Raw genomic sequence first — 23,824 nt, 5'->3', positions numbered from 1 at the left:
AAATCAGTTTGCATAGAGTCTACAAGGCCAACGGCCAGAAATATCATATTTGCATATCTCCACCTACAGTTTCTAAGTGTCGGTTTAGTCATTTCATCACCTGTAGGGAGAAGGGGGTATGGTAGCTGCAAGCTATGCTGGGGACATACGCATGCCTTCCATAAGACAAATGATTATTTTGTACTATAAGGCGCTGAGTGAAGGGTTTGAAATCATTTTACTATGATAACGTATTCGCATGGTTTGTCTACAGAAGCAGCAGTGACAAATGTGATGGCTTCTGTGTCAGTGACAAATAGCATGCGTGTGAAATAGCTGTCCTGTCTCAGTGTCAGATAACCGAGTCCTTTATTGGCTGACAAAGTGATATATAGTTTTGTGCTTTAGCATATGTCACTCACAGCCAGGTACATATCGGTGGATTATACCTGCATTTTAACGGCTGATGGTGAGGCGTTAAACTGGCAACAAAATCTGTGGGTCTACTCGTAAAAAATAAGGAATCTTATTGCCTCTGAAATCACTCTCGCAAATGACCATCGTTGCTCTTCATAATGCCTGACACTGGGGACCAGTACCGTGCGGCACAGTTCAGAAACATAAGGCCTGATTCATTAAGGATCTTAAATTAAGAAGTTTCTTATTTAAGTCTCCTGGACAAAACCATGTTGCAATGCAAGGGGTGCAAATTAGTTTTCTGCTTTGCACATAAGTTAAATACTGACTGTTTTTTCATGTAGCACACAAATATCAACTTTAAATTTCAGTGTACAAATAAGCTATCAAGTATTTGTGTGCTACATGAAAAAACAGTCAGTATTTAACTTATGTGCAAAACAGAATACTAATTTGCACCCCTTACATTGTAACATGGTTTTGTCCAGGAGACTTAAATAGGAAACTTCTTAATTTAAGATCCTTAATGAATCAGGCCCATAATCTCTAGGATACATATGTATGGATCTTTAGGATACACATGTATGTGTATCACAAAGACATCCTTCATTTGTAGCACTATTACAAATCCTATTTACTGACTTTCTACTGTGAAAGATTTTTTTTTATCCATAGACTAACTTTCCTGGAGCGGTGTTTATCTCCCAGGTTGCTTGGGGATGTTTGGTATACAGTATGGCACATATGATAGTTTGGCTGCTAACTATGAACTTTACATATAACTTCCGAGCCTGTTTGGGATACTGAGCTAGGACTCGGGCAAGCCTGGAACTCCATGTTAATGGAATTTTTGTATGTATTTTTTTTCTATTGCTACTACAATGTACCGCCCAACTGTCCTGATTTCGTCAGGACATTTCCGATATTAGGGCTCTGTCCCACCCGTGGGCATGTTTGTCCCGTGGGTGGAAATGTTGGGAACAACAGTGAATGATTGCGCTTAACTGCTACTGGTGCCTGCTGCAGCGTTTGGAGGGTAAGGGCAGTTCCAAAGGGTCAGTCTAGTTCTTCATAGCACTAGGCAGCCCTCTGGGGGAGTGACCACCCCCCATCGTGACGTGACCATAACCACATTGTGATATAACCATGCCTCCATCGTGATATGACCAAACTCCTTTTTATGATCCCATTGTCCTGATGCCAGATACTCAAATATTAGGTATGCTACACTTAATCTTTCCAAAAATGTAAATATCTAGATTAGTTTACATTGAAATTAATAAAAATAGAAAACTGTTAAATAAACTATAAATATAAAAATAAGCTTCTCTATGACTGATATCTCTGTCTGCTAATGATTTGGGCTAGGCTGCATCTGTATTCTTTCACTAAGGCTAGTGCAAGACTGGCTTGACCATCTGTTCGATTATATCCAGTTCAGCGTAGTCCAGTTGTCTATAATCAGTCTTTGGCCTGAAGCAAGACAAACCAAGGCTGCATGGGAGAGGAGGTTACGGTGTATGGGGAAAGGAAGATGGGAAAAGGGTGTGAGCTCTGTGGAACTTCTGGGAACTCTAAAGTCACCTTATCTCCTAATACGGGGCTGCTCTGTTTTAGTTCTCTGGTTTGCTTAGCTAGTAATAACTTTGGTGCATAAAATAACCAGATAGGTATTATCCTTAATATAGCCACTGTGTGAACAGCATGATTTAGTATTATTTTATGTGAAATGTTCTTCCTTTAGAATGGACAGTAGCAAAATCTTCATATTGTAATCAACCACAGTTTACACTTCGAAGATGACAGATCCATTCTCACTTAACATACGCAGACATTAGGCTCACTTATGCTATGTACATATTGGGTAAAAGAACCTGTTTCATCAGGTGCAGTCAGCTGTGTCCACGGCCAGTTGGCGGTCACTATAAAGATAACTAATCTGAATGCTAAACTTGCGCTTTGAACTCATTGAGAGCAGGGTGCATCTGATATACAACATGTAGCACAACGTGAATGGGCTCTGTTGGGACCGCTGCCCTAGCTGAGATAGAGCGCTCTACTATTACCCAATGTCTGACATAGTCATACTCCTTCACTTAGTTTAATACAGCCTCCACCTGTGAGACAGGCCCACACTGTGTAACAACCCACACTTCAATTGGCTCAACTCTTCCTCCAAAATGTTCCTCTTGCTTCCTGGCAGTACTAGATTGTATGGTCCTTTAAGAAGGGACATCTCTACCATTGGTACCAATATACACATATATGCATTTTTTTATCCTTTTGTAGAATAATGAAGAATATGTAACAATCTGTCTCCTGTTTATCACAGAATAATGACTTTCTACAGATACGTACAGCAATATACATCCCACTTGCTATAGCTTAATTAGCAGATGAAAGTCCTTGGCCAAATCATCACAGTAAAAATAGCCTTTATGTGGACGATGGTGACTGATGACCAGATTGAATAGATGCAGCATCTCTATATTCTGGGCCCTCAATTGTCTCACGTGGGGCTTGTATAATTCAACATTCTATACTGCTGTTACTTATGATTAAAGTTTCTTGTTGACTTTAATGTAAAGTGACAATATGATAAAACATTGAACTCCATGATAACACGACTGAAAACTTTTCTCATAAGTATCGAGAAATTCATCAAAGACCTATATATACCTTCTGTACCTGAGCATGATCAGTTGTATAGGATCCATTAACTGTGGAACAGTACTTATTGCCACAATTTGTAATAACAGTTCTTTTTCTCTTCTCAAAATGTCACACTTCTGATTCCCAGCTAATTCTCCTCCATGTTTCGGCAGGATTGTGGGTTCTTGCTCTGTCATCTGTAAAAGTCCCTACTGACAATGGTGAAGGGTTCCTAATACTCCCCATCTGAGTGTAGCACACAGTCCTCCCTAGAGATGCCATGCTAATAAGGGATTGTGTGTCTCTGGGGGTCAAGGTTGGTGGTATGGCACGTGTGGAGACTGTCCCCCTCAAACTTGCTTCACGTTGCGAGGACTTACAGAAAGCAGGGCTAATCCATCTGTCTCCGCTATGCTTCATAGCGGAACTGCTGCAGAAAGGACAAACTTGGGAGGTATGAGGAAGAGAACAATAAGAAGGTCCATCACAATTTTGGTGCAGCCTCCAGTCCTCTCTGTGAAGAGAATCACACAACAGGAAAGGCTTTCTTGATACCCGCCTGGGAATAGGGGATGGAAACCAAGCACTACAGTGCAGAGTGGCCGCTGTGGAAGTATTAGGTGGTCTCTGCACTGGATCCAGTCTTTTGTTCAGTGCACAGTGGCCACTGCCAGTGCCTAGTTCTTCCCCCAGGGCACTTCCATTCTGTGAGATAAGGGATATTTGTGGGATGGTGTCCTGACATAGAAAGGTATTTATTGTTGTCGTCTTGGGCTCTATTTCACCCTCTAGAGAGCATGGAGCTTGAGAAGATCGTAATGTAGGGGAAGGAAGTGGTCCACTGGGTGTATGAGTTGCAGTTCCTACAGGTTTTGCAATGACTCCACATTGAGGAGAAGAAATGGTCTGTGCTTGCTGTTGTGAGCCCTGCAAAGAGAAAGCGGCTTGCAGACTTTCACTTCGCTGTCTCCAAGTACGTAGCGCATGAGATGCAGTCTCCAGGGACCCCCCGACACCGGAGGAGGAAACCAGATCCCTCGCTGTCTGTAGTACTCTTAAAACATTCACTGGTACCGGAGTGCCTGTCACATCAGGGTCGGGACATGTAGGACCGCGGGACGGACTCTGAACGCCTCGAAAACAACTGTAAATCCCCTACGAAATTTAAGAACAGTAGTGAGAAAATTCAAATATTTAAAAGCAATTGGTGGTCTTAGTTGGTGAGTAGAATTTGTAGATAGCCTATAGAATTCAATATATTTCTACTAGCCAACAGAATGTCTTGAATTATTATATCTGTGAAACCATTCTCTGTTGCCACTTAGCAGACCTCAAGTTGTAATTATTTTCTATTATGGCTCTGGATATCTAGCTGTATCTACAGTGTACTCTATAGTATTCACAGTTGGCCTAGGGGTCAGGATGGATTTGTAAGTCTCTATGGGACAATGTCAATTGATAATTGATCAATCATGAGTATCTTTTTGCAATACTACTTACTATAGATGACTTCTAGGATCATTTAGTCAACCACAACTTTACTGGACTTGTAAAGCCCTACGAAGCTAATGCTATTGGTCCATATTTTGCATTGGACAAATCCAATAAGATCAGAATGGCAGCATATGAGTTGGATTTGTGGTCCTGCATCTCTGACTGCATCTATGCTGTTTAATAAACTTAATTGTACTACGGGACAAGTAAGAAGGGATGTGCATAATTCTACCCACAATGCCTATAGTAAAGATAGAATAGAATCCTTCATTATCTGGCGCTGCAGGATAATCCTGATTGTTACAAATGCATTACCTTCTTTTTTTTTTAAGAGGGATTTTACTGTACTCATCTGCAACAACTTGTCTGACTATATAAAGACAGTATAGCAGGTTACAGCTCACTTCCTCCATTCTTCACTTTCTGCCACTCATCAACTTGCTTTCATGTGGCTAACACGGTTCTAATAATCTCCTCATTCCTTATCCATCTTACCCGGCTGATTCCGAGCAGGCTTTGCTCTATACAAGAGCTGGGTACACAGTGTCTCATTCTCCAGTACACAAGGTGCTCCCAAGAGAAGACCAGAAGACTCAGCCCCATAGCCACCAATAGCATGTAGAAGACTCCAGCCATATTATCAATGTCCAGTTTACTGCTCACTGCTTCATTTTTCTCATTTTGACATATACCCGATAACCAGACCGTTTCCAGCCGCTGAGTGTCACCTTAAAAGAAACAAATCACTGAATTATTATAAATGAGCAAAGCATTATTTCCTAACTTTATTAAGTTCCAGACTACCCATGTACTGTTGGGTTGACCTAATTAGACAGATGAAGAGGCAATGGAGATAGTTGTGGTTTGAAAACTCCACTCTTTCTATTGTTGGAATGGGACAGTCAGTGACCGTCTTTGGTTCCAGTGTAATGTGGTTTGATTTTGTTCCAGGGTACAAGAGCATTAAACACTATGTTAGATGTGGTGCTTACTAGACTTCAAATAGAAAGAGAGCTGGCCATGGACAAGGGAGAATCTAGGTCTTCCCTGTAGTTCAGCGGTAAATAGATCACTAACCATAGTGATCTTATACAGCTGTAAAAGTGCAGGAAAAACATGGATAAATAATAATACAAAAAATTAAATAAAAAATATATAAATTAGAATTTCTAACAAAAGTTTAAAAAGCTGTCCCAGTCTCACCACAACCCAATCTCTAGCACAGTATGACTACATATCATTATGTTGCCACTGATGGATTCTGCATGCATGTGCCACATTCTAAATTAAAACTGCTTTAATGTCACACAAAGTAAGGCTCTAAACACACAATTGTTGTCCACGCACTCTGGTCTTATACACTCTTAGTCCTATAAAGTTTTCTGCTCAAAGCCGATTTGAACCTGTGTACATTTGCAGTATAAAAAGAGGAAAAAGAATGTAAAAACACAATAAATACCTTTCTTCATGGGCCCTTTAATTTGTCAGACCTTCAATAAAGTACACATATTTGATATGGCTATACCTAGCTCAATAAATGCTGTGCTAAATGTCTGGGGCAGCACGGTGGCTCAGTGGTAAGCACTTCTGCCTCACACCACTGGGGTCAAGAGTTGAATTTGTGACTATGGCCTTATCTGTGTGAAGTTTGTATGTTCTCCCCGTGTTTGCGTGGGTTTCGTCCGGGTGCTCCAGTTTCCTCCCACACTCCAAAAACATACTGGTAGGTTAATTGGCTGCTATCAAGTTGACCTTAGTCTCTCTCTCTGTGTGTATGTTAGGGAATTTAGACTGTAAGCCCCAATGGGGCAGGGACTGATGTTAATGAGTTCTCTGTACAGCACTGCGGAACTAGTGGCGCTATATAAATAAATGATGATGATGATGACGATTATGATGATGGGGTTGTACAAATGGCCTGAAAGTAACAGTTATTTCCCCCCTTTTGTAAAAAAATAAAATATATATATTTATTCCAACATGTTACCAAAATCACACACTATGGGGTATATTTACTATGCGGTGGTTGCCTAGAACCGCCAATTCCCGGAACCTTTACAGAACCACCACATAGTAAATATACCCCTATATCTTCTGGGGGGGGAAAAAAACACTTAGATTGAGAATTAAAAAAAGTCATTACCAACTAAATGAAAGCAATGCAAACATTTTTCATGGATTTGGTCAGAAAAAAAGTGAAACCCTTCCAGTCATAGTGAATTTAAGGTGGATGCTGTCTTAATTGTTATAAATAGAGGAAAATATTATTTTCTTGCGAGATTCATGAGCTGAGTAAAATAAAATCCAGGAGGGGAACATGGCATTTGCTGGACACCCTGCAGTGATGTAGTTCCACGCTGATGAACACTTATTTAAATAACATGTTAAATAGGCAGAAGCCTCAAAAATGACTGAAACATATTTAGTAGCTATAAACAAAATTAAAAGTTTCTGTTTAGTTTTTCTATAAGACAGCATTGCAAAAATGTATCTTGATACAGTGGTTGCATTGCTGCCTCACAGCACTGGGGGTTCGTTGCAATACAATTGCATGACATTTGCATAGAAGGCAAAGTGTCATACAGTTTATACAACCAGACAGCACCTGCTCTGCAAAGGAGTAACTTCCTGTATGGTAACTGTTCCATCCCAGGGACACAAATGCTGCACTAATACAGAGATACTGCATTAAAGGATTAGTTTTCATTGTGGGTGGAATGTCAAAAGTAAAAACCTGTACCAAAATATTGCTGCTGGCAGTGTGTAGGTGGGGGTCAGCATGCTGCCTGTCTGAAAAACACAGACATCGTGTGACTCTCATGCCCAGTGTTTTTTTCTTTAGACGGGCAGCATGATAACCAATGACGACATACTATCAAATGGCGCTAACAGGAACAAGTGGAGCAGTGGAGAATGCACACAAGACATCAGGCTACCCACCGGTTCATGAATAACAAATCATAGGTAAGAAATCTTTTGGGGCAGGGTGGAATTATACTTTACACACATAGACAAATGCACTGCATTGACACCAAGGGCTGGAAACTTTTGGCCTGGGGTAACAAAAAAAGCAAGTGGTCCAGGCTCTTCTAATAGCGCACCACAATGGAAAGATAGGAGTGATGAAAACTGCAAAAGACATGTTTTGCCTAATATGGGTGTAGATTTATATAGTTAATACAATATACAACACATTATGTGAAATAACTATAAGCAAATACAACACATCTCCATCTGACTAGTATTTAATGCAGATATTATTATAGTCAACACCATACAATACAGAGTACTTTACTGACCGCCATACAACACAGAGAGCATTCTAGTAATCTCTATAGAATACTGAGTGCATTCTATTAACCTCTATACAATACAGAGAGCATTCTAGCATTCTAGTAATATCTATACAATACAGAGAGTATTCTGGTGACCTATATATAATACAGATAGCTTTCTAGTGACCTACTGTATGTACAATACAGAGCATACTTGTTACGTCTATAAAATACAAGGAGCATTCTAGAGACCACTGGTCAAAACACAATGCATACTACTGTTCAATGACAAGCATGTGCTGGAGGGCACTAAAAAAAGCAGCCCCCTAAAATCTTGGTAGCTTTTGTAACCCGGCCCCTAAAGTCACTCAATATGGCACAGACTTCAGAAGATATTTTATGTGCAGGCAAGTGAAATAGCAGTAAGATTAATAAATTATTATATAAAGTCTAAAATGTTGTGCTATTTAATTATTAGTAGATAAAACTCAAGTACAAGATACAGTTCATCCTTCTAATATTTGTTCGCTTTATATCTACAGACCCCCCTCCCCTCTAATCTCTCTAGGTGCTAAAATCAGACATAGATCTCTGATCATGACCCAGGTACATTACTTACTCCTCTTGCAGTCCCACTCTTTCTCCCAACCCACGCACTGGAGTAGAAGTAGAGTTTTAGCTTTGCTGCCATACCCATTAGACAGATTCTGCCCTCTGATTGGTGGATAGTTCCAGCCAAAATATAAACCAATACCTCATATTTTTATTGTGCTAAATATATTCACTTTTGTACTGACAGCAATAAGTGCTGACAACTATCCATATAGTGCATTTATATTGCCATGCAGTTGGTCTACTAAAAAATGCATGTGAGGCTGAGCTCTGGCATATTGCTTTTCTATTATGCTTACTAATATTGCCTAACGTTCTCCTGCAGCTTTCCAGCCAGCATACAAAGGGTTATGTAGATGTGGTTTAAAATCCAAACTTCTTGTCACATTTTAGCAGACCCCAGTCCATGTGGCTAGTGTAAAGAGCAGACCCCAGTCCATGTGGCTAGTGTAAAGAGCAGACCTCAGTCCATGTGGCTAGTGTAAAGAACAGACCTCAGTCCATGTGGCTAGTGTAAAGATCAGACCCCAGTCCATGTGGCTAGTGTAAAGATCAGACCCCATTCCATGTGGCTAGTGTAAACATCAGTCCCCAGTCCATGTCGCTACTGTAAAGAACAGACCCCAAGTCGTATGGCTAGTGTAGAGATCAGACCCCAGTCCATATAGCTAGTGTAAAGATCAGACCCCAGTCCATGTGGCTAGTGTAAAGATCAGAACCCATTCCATGTGGCTAGTGTAAACATCAGTCCCCAGTCCATGAGGCTAGTGTAAAGATCAGACCCCAGTACATGTGGCTACTGTAAAGATCAGACCCCAGTACATGTGGCTAGTGTAAAGATCAGACCCCAGTACATGTGGCTACTGTAAAGATCAGACCCCAGTCCATGTGGCTAGAGTACAAAGCAGATGTCTGGATTCAAGGCTGCCAAAATCAGGTCTGTGTGTTTTGTTTGTGAAACGTACTTCTTTACAGATGCCAAACCTGTATGTAAATGTATTTTTAAATGGTATAGTTGCCATGTAGTGTTAATTATTCTCTCCGATTTCTATGTATTTTATATTTTTTTATTTTGGATTTTTTTTTGGTCCCAACAATATCCCTTTTAATCTTGACTCAATAGGAGCAATTTACAGTGTGCTAATGCTATATTAGTACACTGTGCTGGTTGTGTGCTATGTTTATATTGTATTTATTGTTGTATGGGATAAATATATAGCTTCTTGTGTGTGAAGCTACCTGTGGACATATAAGTCGGTGCTGTGTTTGGATACTTTTCTTAGTTTATACAAATTCCAATGGCATGAACATTAATTTTTCTTCACAAAATTGTATAAAGTACATAAAGTCGGTCAGTTTATGCTAACGATGATTATGAATGTTATTCACACTCTACACAACACTTTCACAACCATCAGATCAGTGCAATGATCATTCTCATACAACTTTTGCTCACAGGTCACTGTTGGAAAACAAGTAGAAGGTTCCTGGGTGCTAATAGGCAGAGACAAGCTACTACTTTCACAGCAGAAGCTCAATGTAGTATGTGGCGACAGTGCATTTCTCTGTTCTCTTCCAAAATATGCATATTACAATCAGGGCCGTAACCAGGGCTGTGCGATAGGGGCGACCGCCCAGGGCGCAACGCTGAAGGGGGGCGCAGTTTAGGTATATTTTAGGTTCATTTGTTTAAAATTGAGGGCTAGGGGGGCGGCATTTGACTTTCTCGCCCCAGGCGCTAGAATTTTAAGTTACGGCTCTGATTACAATGACTACATTCTGCATATAATTGTGCATGATCAGCAGCCGATAAACAATACTGGTGGCATTATCTCTTGTGCCTGCTTACCATCTCCTAGGAACTGCAACAGTGCAAGGTCAATGGGACGCTTCCATCGGGAGTTCTTCTGCAGAGCTATGCCATACCCAGTTGTAGCAAAGACTTTTCCACTTCCAATGGTCACCAATTTACACCCTTCATCCTTGCCTGCCATGTAATTCAGTACTGCTGCGTCATAGATAAAGGCATCCAACTTTCTGCCAGGAAACACAAGAAGGACAAAGTTATTGACTATGAAAGTTGTCAAGAGGGAAAGATATTTAGGTTAATATATGTGCAAGACCTATCAATACTAGAAACATGAGTCATTGTAACAGATCTATTAAAGCAACAATTGTTTAGAACATAACCAATATGTTGAGACGTTAAATTCAATTCAGCGCAATGTGCCGCAATATGTCCCTGGAACAGTCCGCAGAGACATATCACAGCGCAGTTTTATGCAAATCACCTTTCATTTTCTCTTGCATCAAATAGAGATATGAGGAGAAAATGAGCGCACACTCTATACCGTATTAGTCGGCAATGCGTGTAGCCGGACATCACGGTGATGTCTGGCGACACTTAGTGGCTAATTAAATCCCCCCCTAGGATTGAGCATTCGGCTTAAGAAGAAGCTAGGCTGATAATTCACCATTGGGATAAGATAGGGGAAGCTATCCAGCAGGTATTTAATGATGGCGGGTGGCTAAATGAAGGTAATCTTTAGTTTAATCGGTATCATGCTTTAGACTGGAGCTGAAAAGCCTATTGTACGGGATAAGATAATCCAGTACAATAGGATGAGATAAAACAGGTTAAATGGTCACATATAATCAGCACTCATCCTTAGAGACATTCAGGTCACCAGGTACCAGGTTCATACTAGAGATGCTCACTGACTCCCGTGAACTGGTTTTGGTTTTGGATCTGGATTAGCTTCGTGTGTTTTGGCTTTGGTTTTGGATTTTTTAGAAAAAATCCTAAAATATGCTAAAATCACATATTTTTGCTCTTTTCTTTTTTTCCTACATTATTATTAACCTCAATAACACTAATTTCAAGTCATTTGCAGTCAATTTTGACCACCTCACAGATCACAATATTATTTTCATACACTTTCGGACATATACTGCAGCGATCTGGCTGGTTGGTAAGCGACAGAGCAATGACTCAAACACACGGCAGTTCCAAGCACATCTAGGACACATTGGCACACGCAGTGGCAGAAAAGAAAAATGGTGTAAGATGGAATTGTCCTTGGGCTCACCGTTATGTTTGAGCTTAAAAAGGAATTAAAAAATTGCGAGATCTGACAACGTAAAGATGACGTTTTGCCTCGTTTTCGATTCAGAGGGCCCGCGAAAGAACCGAGCCGGCTCGGCTTGGTACTTGGATCCTCTAAGTTCGGGTGTGTTCGGTTCTCGAGGAACCGAGCCTGAGCATCTCTAGTTCATACCTACTGCCAAAGCCCTCATACCAATGACAACAAGTAGAATCATAACTCCAATAATGAACGTAAAGATGGTAATTATGATACCTCATAAAGCAGAGACCAGAAATGTTCATTTTCCAAGATGGTTCATAAATGGCAATATATATACAAGGAACAGTAAATAATTATTTAATTAGCAGTCAGAGACGCAAGTGTGTGATCATTACGAGCATTCCTTGCCCCAGAAGGTGTTTCAGCGTTCCAAGATGAAATATAAGGGGAGTACGATGCATGCTTGGAAAAATACTGCATTTCAAACTAGAACTCAGAAAGTCATCTCTTTGCATATATAGCAGGGTTGTCACTGATTATTAATACACAATGCTGCCACATATACATAGTATGAATTAAACAATTCTATTTGCTTTACAGTGCAGAATACATATTGACACACCTTTGCGGGGCAGAGATGCTCTTGGTGATCATACACTGTGACCGGTGATTGGACAATTAATTGCTGCACCCTATCTTTTTTTCTGTGCACGTGCCGTGTCAAAAAGATATGTTGGTTCGAAACATCACTGTTCTCTGCTATGAGAGGTGTTGCAATTAGTGTCTTTTATGTGCATTTTCTAAGTGCTGTTTCCAGAGTATGTTCATTTAAAACTAAACACATATGAAATACACATTATCTGGTCCCATTATAGCTCAGGTATTTTTGCATGTCAGCAGTTAATGCTATGGAAAAGCAAAGCATTCAGCTGAACAATCTGTATTGGAACCAAGCTCCATGTGTATATGATGTGTATCAATTTCTACATGCTGTGGGGAACAGAACATTAATGCCTCTTTGTTTCAAGTTTTGTACAGTATTGTTATCCTGTGGTAGTTTTCCTTTGAATGGCTATAAGAAATATGATTCATACTTAAAGAGTTTGTCAACTATTTAACAACCCGCATCATTAAGTCCTGCACAGCCATTAAACAAGCCCTGCCCCCAAGGAATCCTCTGTCACTTGAAAACCAGGCAGTGGACATTGCTGTGTATATGAAGGACAGAATCCATCCAATCATAATCAATAAAACGGAATAGAGCTTCTGTTAAGCTGTTTTGTATAGGACTAGTTGGATTAAAGGGTAATGCCTTCCAAAACGGAATTTTCAGTTCCAAACATGAAACATTAATGCATAATGTTACTTGGGGACATTCCATGTGATCTGACAATTCCCCCAGTGTCTGCCACAGTCTAGCTATGTTCTTCTTGCTCCTGAAAGCAATGTGTTATAGAGAGACAACATGCTGCTTTAAGTAAAAAAGTCTACCAATGTCTGCTACACTAGTGAATGCTCTCATAGCTCTTGTTGGCAGAGACATAAGAGCATCGCTGGACTGTGGCAAACATCAGTAACCCACCAGATCAGGTGGAACATAGGACTAAAGGTAAGTAATACTTTGCAATCATGTCTATATATAGGAATTCCACCTGAAATTACATATTTCGTTTTTGGCGGAATTATCCTTGAAGTCTTGTTGCAGTGGCTGCTTTTACGTACACAGCGCAGTCTGACTGCATTTAGGGGGGAACAGGAAATAAATAAAGGATGGTTGTAAACTTTTGGACCTTAAAGTGCTAGCAATAACAAAGTATATTTGTATAGTTGCTTCTGCGACTAGATAAACTCATTGCTAAACGTGGCTCGTAAAGTAGTACACACCCTGTCTTCAAGCTTGCCAGAGCATCTTCCACTGATCGCTGGTTGTAGCGCACCATGTAACTGTGCATGTCAGGATAGTTACTGCGGATGTTACGTTCCGTGCTCCCATTTGGGACAGTTCCAAATCGGAACGGCGGGTAGTGCTCTTGGGGCTTCTGGAACTGTTGACACAGAAAAATTGAGGATAAAATTGAGAAAATACAAAGTACTGAATGCGCTATACATGTGAATATGATCAGAAAATGCAAGTACAACGTATATATTAGAACATGGGGCCTGATTCGTTAAGGATCTTAACTTAAGAAACTTCTTATTTAAGTCTCCTGGACAAAACCACATTACAATGCAAGGGGTGCAAATTAGTTTTCTGTTTTGCACATAAGTTAAATACTGACTGTTTTTTCATGTATCACACAAATATCAACTTTAAATTTCAGTGTACAAATAAGCTATCAAGTATTTGTAATTAACTTATGTGCAAAACAGAATACTAATTTGCACCCCTTGCATTGTAACATGGTTTTGTCCAGGAGACTTAAATAAGAAGTTTCTTAAGTTAAGATCCTTAATGAATCAGGCCCATGGTTCTTAAACTAAAGAAATGTGTAACTACATTTATACCCGCATGCAAGCTCTACCTGGTGTTGCCATTTCTTCCAGGCTGAGTCTGGCCGCTTCTAATATCATGCCTCCTTAGGTCATGTACACACAGGAGCTTTATTTATGCAGTTCTCATCCTATGAGAAGTGCTGGTGATGCTGCATTCACTGCTTAGTCGGCACTTAGAATAGAGATTATGAAACACTTAAAAGTACACTGCAATCAGAGTGACCCCGGAATGATCGGAAATGCAGCATGTACTATTCCATAGTATCCATGACCTGTCCTGCCTTCGCTCATGTGTACTGCCAGTGCATAGGGTGAGCTCGGCTGAGATAGGGTGTACCATGGGCGTATGAAAAACACCCATGTGTATGAGTCCTTACTGCACACCTTAACTAGGTACAATCCTTACTTACTGATCCATCCAATTTATTTGTAAAACGTTGTTGATTTACAGCACAGAAAATATGAGAAGATCATTCCCCTATATTTTACTTGCTATGTAACACTGTGCCTCTGTATTTCACAATACCACACTTCCCAAATCACATTGTAACCCTAGATTTTAGGACACTATATTATTATTATTATGATTTATTTGTTAGGCGCCACAAGGTTTCCGCAGCACCGTACACGGTACAAACAGTAGACCACACAGGGTGAGACAGTACAGAACAATAAACACAAAGTACCAATACTTCAGAAACTCCGGGCAGCCATATGGAGTGGGAGGAGGGGCCCTGCTCATATGAGCTTACATCCTAAGAGAGGGTAAACAAAATCAGGCACAAAAGGGAGCCAGTGAAGCAAGGGGGAGAGAAAAGAGGGGCCAGGGGAGAGAGGAGAGAGCGAGCAGAGTAGATGAGGGGTTAAGTGGATGGTTGGTAGGCTTTCAGGAACAGGTGAGTTTTAATTGCCCGTTTGAAGGAGCCCAGATTGGGAGAGAGACGGATGGAACGAGGGAGGTCATTCCAGTGCAGGGGGGCAGCTCGGGAGAAGTCTTGGATTCTGGAGTGGGAAGAGGTGATCAGAGTGGAGGAGAGGCGGTGGTCATTAGCCGAGCGCAGGGAGCGGGCAGGGATGTGAATGGTGAGGAGGTTAGAGATATAGGGGGCAGTAGACTGGGAGAGAGCTTTGTAAATGGTGGTAAGGAGTTTGAAAAGGATCCTGTAGGGGGAGGATCCTATACTTACAATGTATCATTGTACCCCTATATTTTACTATGTGTTGCAAGTCTAGTGGAATCTTTTTCATCAGCTTTAATTAGCGCCGGCAGTAACAGAGGCGCAGAGTCTAGCAAACTCCGAGTTTTTGCCAGAACCCCCCCACCAGGAGGTTTGTTCTTTGCTGCATGTGGGTTCTGCGCTGTCTCCAAGCATTAGGAGCTGGTATCCAACAGCAAGAAGAGACTGGTCAACGTAGTTAGGACTGGTACACAGACGGACTGCAGGATGCCCAATCAGGATATGAAAGGAGCGTCAGAACAAGCCAGGTCAGCAATAATCATGAGCATAAACTGTACCAAATGACAGGCAGCTCTTAAAGGGCCATGCGCCTCCTGTTGTACAGAGTAGGATTGTGGCACAGGGTCTTGGAGCAGAGGGGAAGAGCAAAGAGACCGCACCGGACCGAGGGTTCGAAAGTAACAGCCGGACTCCGATGTGTGACACTATGCCGTTACAACCTATCCCATTCCCTTCCCATATATCACTGTACTTTACATAAATATTTCCTTACTCACCATATATTTATGTAACACAGCACCCTTCTATTGTACAACACTACACTTATAACACCATGCCCCTATATTTTCCAAAACCATGCTACCTTTATAACACCCTGATCTATATTTTACATCACACTTCCCATAGTTTACACGATTGGAAGTGTGTTGCACCATATGGGGCACTGTTACATGAGAACCAAAGTATGCTATACTTTCTATGTAATGCCATTGCATTTACACCCAGGAAGCCCAACCTACAGTGTTCCTTTGGGAACATTACCCAGTTAAACATCCTTATGCTTCCCCCTCATAAATATACAAGACACCTGTGTTGCATTTTTAATTTTATCATCATGTTCCCCCTACGCAATCTGCACACTGATGTATCAACATTCACGATCCTGCAGCAGCAGGCAAGATAATAGCAGCCTGCACAGGCCTGACAATTAACAACATGTGTTAATGAGAGCTTAATCACAAACATAATGAGGAATGTCTTGGTTTTTCACCCCTCCCAGGAATGGTGCAACCTGCCTTTTATCTCTGTTCTTCTCAGTTTTCCCTCTGTCTGCCTCATTTAGCTATTCTCCATCCACTTTACTTGGATTTCGATTTACTGTCTTTATTCGTTCTGCATTTTCTTCCACCTCTCTTATCCTTCCCTCCTCCTAAATTCCACAGCACCACTTAACACATTAGTGGTAGATATTTCTTTACAATTGAGAAGGGTATATCAAGGGCAAATCAGGCATGCCTGACTTTCTCGAGTTTTGGACATTGCTGCGTTTTGAATTGCTGCTGAACAAACAGCACTCATGTTTAGGCACAGGTATAAACGTTTCCTGGGGGTCTATCCATCATACCCGTCCGTAATGAAGATCGCTGCCTCTGTAATGCATCACACCTGCCCTATGTGTTACTTTTGTTGAAGATCTAAGATATGATGTGAAGGTCTCACTAGGTAAAGAGGAAGAACCCAACATGAAACAGACCACAACTGCATCTCCTGAACAAAACGGAATTGTAGGAGCAACAATAGCGCCGAATAGGAATAAGGGAGGATGGTCGCTAGGTGGCCAAATGCAAGTGACATGAAGAAAGGGAGGTACAGACAACGGAGTCCGTCATAATTTGTTACACCTGAGCAGTGCAGGTAGCCACTCAGGGAAAGGAGGGGGCAGGGGGCGAGACAGGAGGCAGTACAAGATGAGGGTAGTTAAAGGAGAGGGGGAAGGAAGTTTATTATACATAGTTTTTCAGTCTCGGAGTCTTTCTTTATTAGCTCACTGCGTGGGACGCCGGTTGGCCGATCTATATCCCTTATAAGTTCAGTACAAAATCTGACACCATGGATGAGAGCACACAGTTGAGAACAAAGGACGAAGAAAGGAGTTCAACAAGGGAAAAGCACAAACCACCTGTATGCATCTCATACAATGCAAGTGCGGTTAGTAAATGTGAAATCACTTCCTGGGAATACATAGCTCATCTTTCAGAAGCAGTAAAGATGGTCAAAAAAAGTAAATTTTCATGGAACAACCACCAAAAATTAAAGGACTCTAGAAGACCAGACCTTGCATGCAAATCCAGTATATATGGTCTGAAGCAGGTAGCGAGAGCATGGAATTGCAAAAATAAATGATGTGTTCATAGAGGGGGACTTTGTCAGGAGAAAAGCAGTCTTTATAATGAAAGACACAAAATACAGGGCATCATTGAGGATTTCAGGATGCAAGCTGCAAAACCAGTCAGCAATCCCATGGAAACCAACTACAAAAAAGAAAACAGTAACCAGGACGTTTCACTACCAGATAATCAACAATACAGAAAAGCAAAATTAAAATTGCTCTGCACTGCCACTGTCACCAGACCTGACATTTCAAAATCACCAGGAACCTTTTGAAGAAAAGTCTCAAAGCCAAGCCAAATGGATTGGAGTGCTGTAAAAAAATGTTATATGCTATTTATAATGAACCGTGGACCTTCAGCTGATAGTTCCAGCAGCTGGTAAATGCAGCCTGACCAGATGTGTCGAGAAGGGTTTATACTCTGTAGAGGATCCATCAGGTGGACTAACATAAAGGAATCTTCTGTGATGCTTCCTTCAATAGAAGCAGAATATAATGAAGTCAAGAGGTGATAGGATGGAGACAGCTGTAACTGACCTAGTACAACAGCAGGCAGAACTGACATAAATCTTTGAAGGTAACCAAGGATGTCTTGCACTAGTGCAAGTTAACCCGAGAACCAAGCACATTGATATGAAGTATCATTTCCTTGCCTACAAGAACAAGGCCTTGACTTACAGTACAGTCCAACTAAAGACACGATCGCAGACACCTTTACAAAACCCTCTGCCTCAGGAAAGACATGGGTATAGTGGACTAAGCCTCAGTTGTTGAGCATAACAACAGCTACAGGCTAAGTATTACTTGAGTGACTTTACTGGAGGGACACTAGGTGGCGCTATATCGCCAGTTGTCTCTTTTTTTGTGATAGTGTACTGTTCTATCTCTTTTAGTTAATTCTCCTTGTTGTGAGTTTCCTTTAGTGGTCAAAAGGTAAAATTTATCCTACACTTTTGCCCTGCGTGTTGATACTTGGACATAGAAGCTTAATCTGCAACACTTACCACTAAAAGTGATTAAACTCCTACTGAAGCTGATTGAGGCTTTTAAAGTTTTGCACTGATCCGAGTTCCACATTGAAGAAGTTAGATACATTGTATCAGGGGCGGACCTAGACATTTCTTTAGGGGGGGAAATGAGTGTTTCTGGGGCACTCAGAGGACCATACATTTAAAATATATTTCATACTTTATTGGTATGCATTAAAATATTCTCATGAAAGTCTTCTGTGTGATAATCAAAACAAACGATTAGCGAAATAATAGAATATGGATATAGCAATGAGAAACCAGAGAAATTACTGTTAAAGCTAGCAAACAAACACTGCTATAACGCGCCACAGTCTCCTATGCTATAATCAGATATACTGCTGCAGGTCTGGGAAAACACTGTGGATAGTAGACTGGGAGTCGCTGCTGACTGAATAATAACAGCTGAATGTTTATAAAGTCCCCTTCTGTGCCAAAGTGAGAGTGGTACTAAGTCTACTATCCACAGTGTTGACTTCTTCTCTTACGATTATGTGTGGGTGCACCACTCCTATGATGGCTGACAAAATGTTGGTTGATATTAAGCCTTATGATACTTGAGACTTATCAACCATCTAGGAGAAGTCAGGTCCACCTGGTGCGATATATTCTCCTTGTAGTACATTTCTTTAGAGGGGGAAAGATTTAGCATAGTCATGACCCTGCTTCACTCTGATTGGTTGGCCTCGCCCCCTCCTTCCCTTTGATTGGACCTCTCAGCCGCAATTCAAAGATTGGAAGATTGCTGCTGGGGGGAGGGGGGGGGGGTGGGTGATTGCCTGATCGCCCCCTCTGGATTGGCCAGTGCATTGCATTCAGAATGGTTTACTGGTTATTAGACTATATATAGGGAATGGGAGCTAATCATTGGACTAACATCCTATCACCCAAGTAATAGTACCGCTGGACGTGCTGCAAATAGAGCATTTTGTAACTTCTATAAAAATGTGCATTACTGATGTGAATGTGGCTGTATGGTCTGTCCATATGGCACAGTGCACCTACATGGGTGATATATGGTATTGTTTCAAGCATACAACACTTATACAACCTCTGGCACATCGACATCACAAAATCTCACGGACGGCTTGTTCATATCATCTTATTGATTTGGATCAACTTATTGTTTGCCAAGACTGAGGTTAGGTATATACTATACTGATGGCATAAATATTATTACACTGAGATGATTCATTAGGATTTTTATTTTATTTTTTGCATTTGATCCGCATTTTTCTAAAGGACTATTGACGCCAGAATCAAATTATAACCGCACTATGTCATTTACACAATCTGCAATTTATTAACCACGGATCATTGCAGAATAAGTGCTTACTATCCTTGATCTCTTCATGCAATCTTTCCATACAATTATATTCGATTAGCAATATCTGTTACAATTACCGCATCATTTATTGAGACGTAATTGACTTATATAGTGGAGCCTGGAGATTTAATTGCATTTTATGTGTTTTTCATGTATTAATGTAATAGACTGTTTTCTATTTTTCTAGATCCGACTCTTCTGTTTTTCTGATGAATAATGAGTTTATCAGGATTTATCATTTTGTTTTTTTCCGTTAATTATAGGGTTATTAGCGGAGCGTGCAGATGCCTTTTTTTTTGTTTACTACACATGCGATGCAAATTAGTAAGTAAAACTATAGCATGCATGTAAATTAATTGCGCTCATATATATATATCTGTAATCTGAATTTACATAGTGCACCCACCAACGTGATCCATTTTCCCCAGGAGACACTGCTCTGTTCCCTATTTCCATATTAATTTTCCAACTGAATTAATGTGAATTGAATAATTGATGCTGAAGGTGTTGTGTATGTTTTTTTTCAAACATCAGTTATGACAAATTGATTTGGTAACCCAAACATTGGTCCAAACTAAATTGAACATTAAAAGCTACATTCCAATATATAGAAAATAAAACTAAAATGGAGAGAACATTTTAAAATAATATTGGAAGTTATAAAGCGAAGACATAGGGGACAAATGTATCAGACGGCGGTTTCCTTAAAACGCCGATTTAGAGGCGTTTCTACAGCGGGTTTTAAACAATTAAAAGACAAAACTATTAAATACATAAACACTGATAGACTGCCAAAAACTGGTGTTTGTTCCAGCAAAGCATTCAGCATTACCGTTCCGATTTTTAATCTTGACTACAAACAAACCGTTCAGTGTATGAAACGGAGGCTTCACAAACCACAGCAAAACCATACATGCCAACTCTCCCGGAATATCCGGGAGACTCCCGAAATAGTGCAGGCAAATATCCCGCATATGGCATCTTGCTCTTGACGCAATTCGCGGTGAATCGCGTCAGTTTGGTCCCACCCCCCCCCCGTGGCAAAACAGCATTTTGTCACGGGGGCGGGGCCAAATGACGAGAATGACCGCGCCCTGCCCCTCCCGCCCTCCAACCACGCCCCCCTGCCTGGGATCTCCCGAAATTAACTTACCAAAGGTTGCCAAGTATGAGCAAAACCTGCCAAAACAAACGGTGGTTGTGAGAGGCAAGAGGCTATCTTGCCATTCATAAAATAAGAGGAGGCATCAATGACTTAGGAATTATTTTGGCAAAGATTATTTTATGATTATGGGAACAAAAAGTAATTAATAATTAACTTACAGGGGCAATTTTTATTGTTCATTATATTAAGGAGGCAATATGACTATATAATTATATTAAGGGGCAATAATATTTAATTGTTAAGAGGTGCAATAAATATTTATGGTGGGGCAACATTTTATTATATGGCACTACAAGTGCCAGCATGCACTTGTGTGCAAGTGCATGCTGGCACTTGTAATGCCACGCGTTTGCAATATAACCGGTGCCCCCATCATACATAATTATTGCAACAGTTAGCAATAAAATATTATTGACCCTTAATATAATTATATTGCCCCCTTAATATAATGAGCAATACAAATTGCCACCATAATTTAATTACTCACTTTGACTCCATAATCATTAAATATTGGTAGCCACAATAATTCACGGTGGTGCTTGCGCTAACTAGCCTATCAGAAATAGAGTAAACTACCAGCAGTTTAGGCGTATGTAAACCGTCACACATCGCCAGCAGTTTCAAATTCAACCCTCAAACCGCCCTATAGTAAATGTGGCAGTATGGAGCACTAAACCGCCAGGAATTGATGGTGATGTGCGGTGGGTTATAACTGCCGCACAAAGCGCCGTTTGATACATTTACCCCATAATGTTCAATAAGACCCAGTGCACAATGTTCTGCTCCTGTTTTCCAATGTATTCCCAAACTGAATTATCCTTACCTCAATCTACCGTTAACATGCATGATTATTGTAGCGTTTGGACAGTACGTGCTTATAACAGTTGCTGTGTGAACAGCACGCATGGTGAGGCATTAAGATCAATGATCCATTGCTTGCCGAGAACTAGGAACACTTCACACATCTGTATTCTCTGCAGACATGACATGTGAAAATGCTATTAAAATGCCAAACAGCTGCTCATCTGAATAAACCCTGAGGCATTGTCTAGTGGGGTGACTTTTCTCTCTTTTAACGGCACATCCTGACCACTTTTTTAGCGCATCTGATGTGCCATGACACTCCTAACACACCCCTGCATGCACTTGAATGGAATTCTAAAATAATGCTTATAAACATTGTGACTGGACCATCACATACAGGGGGAAATGTTTTTCTAGTTTTCACACATGTAAGTGTATTGTAACAAGGGTGGGCTTGGATAGCAATACAGTCAGGCTCAATATGCTCCCAATGGGTAGTACCAAGATCTGGGAGCAGCAGTTCTTTAGCTGCCACAGACTGTGCTCACCGAGCTCACCTGTATTACTTTCCACCATCAGTATGTATCTGATTGGGGAATCAGGTTATAGCAGCAGGAATACCACTGGACCCCTCTCACTCATTCAGTACCCCAGGGGTGTTAAGGCTACTGTACCACTCCCATCTCGACTTCTCATGCACCCAGCACTTGGGAGTAGGGAAAGCAGCCCAATCACTGTTGGGACCTGCTGTATGCACACTGGATGTTCATACAAACGTGCTGTGCCGTCCAGCCCATCTGGAGTGTCTACTGCGCATGCGCAGTGCTTGCCCCAAACTGCGTACAAGTATCGTATCCTGGGGCCTGATTCATTAAGGATCTTAACTTGAGAAACTTCTTATTTCAATCTCCTGGACAAAACCATGTTACAATGCAAGGGGTGCAAATTAGTATTCTGTTTTGCACATAAGTTAAATACTGACTGTTTTTTTTAATGCAGCACAGAAATACTTGATAGCTTATTTGTACACTGAAATTTAAAGTTGATATTTGTGTGCTGCATGAAAAAACAGTCAGTATTTAACTTATGTGCAAAACAAAATCCTAATTTGCACCCCTTGCATTGTAACATGGTTTTGTCCAGGAGACTGAAATAATAAGTTTCTCAAGTTATCATTTCATTAATCCTTAATGAATCAGGCCCCTGATTCCTTAAGACTGTTTACTACATTTACAATCCTGTTTCCTGTATTCAATAAACCAACGTTCTGTTTAAGAGACAACGGGGTATATTTACTAAACTGCGGGTTTGAAAAAGTGGAGATGTTGCCTATAGCAACCAATCAGATTCTAGCTGTCTTTTTGTAGAATGTACTAAATAAATGATAACTAGAATCTGATTGGTTGCTATAGGCAACATCTCCACTTTTTCAAACCCGCAGTTTAGTAAATATACCCCAACGTGTGGATTAACCTCCTTACTCTCTCTGCTGACACCTGTGACAATCTAATAGGCATCTGCCAATACAGGACCACCAGGGTGAGTTATATTATTTTTATATTACAGATTAATACTTAGGCATTGTAAGGGGCACTGGTAAATAGACATTCTAATAGTCCAGTGGGGGCAGCTGCAGTGACTAAAGGGGAATCTGGCAAATTTGGTAGCTGCTCCTTAAAGTCTGGAGATGGGAGGTGACAGTGGTGGGCAGCACTTTGTCTGGCAGCTTAGAAGGGACTGCTGCAGCAACCCTGGGAGGTCCCAGTGGTATTTGGCTGCCTCAACTCTGGTCACCAAGTCCGGGAAGTTCTACCGCAGCCTGAACAGGAGAGTTGAGCAACTGCCAGGACCAATGCTCCAGAGTCCATCACACTTTTCAGAGTAACTTGCTCATGTAGCATTTCATTTAAATCCTAAACGGGTTTTGTATTTTTTTAATCTTTGCTTTTATTGTACTTGTGATTTCATTTAGTTTTCATTCAAAGGGGAGTGGAAGAGGGGGGGAGGGGTGATGCTGCTGATTGTTGGGCTACATGTATTTCCTTCCTACAAGGAGCTCTTTGTCTCTCACGATTATGTCATCGTTACGTCACAAGACTTTCTCCTCCAGGCTGGAGACCATCTGCTCAGTGCCACTGACACTC

General features: G+C 40.9%; 1 protein-coding gene across 1 annotated transcript in view; it reads right to left on the bottom strand.

Moving 5' to 3' along the window:
• Positions 1-906: 906 nt before the first annotated feature.
• The window catches only part of GRIN2C (glutamate ionotropic receptor NMDA type subunit 2C), a 36,221-nt gene continuing 13,303 nt past the window's right edge, over positions 907-23,824 (bottom strand). The window contains exons 11-14 of the mRNA XM_075178366.1: positions 13,400-13,560; positions 10,279-10,466; positions 5,038-5,270; positions 907-4,203 (exon numbers count right to left, since the gene is read on the bottom strand). Coding sequence (XP_075034467.1) covers positions 3,178-4,203; positions 5,038-5,270; positions 10,279-10,466; positions 13,400-13,560 — 1,608 coding nt within the window. The 3' untranslated portion in view covers positions 907-3,177. The remainder of the gene's footprint in view (positions 4,204-5,037; positions 5,271-10,278; positions 10,467-13,399; positions 13,561-23,824) is intronic.

This window comes from Mixophyes fleayi, chromosome 6, assembly GCF_038048845.1.
Source record: "Mixophyes fleayi isolate aMixFle1 chromosome 6, aMixFle1.hap1, whole genome shotgun sequence".
Taxonomy (NCBI): Eukaryota; Metazoa; Chordata; class Amphibia; order Anura; family Limnodynastidae; genus Mixophyes; species Mixophyes fleayi.
This window is presented reverse-complemented; position numbering and strand designations above follow the sequence as displayed.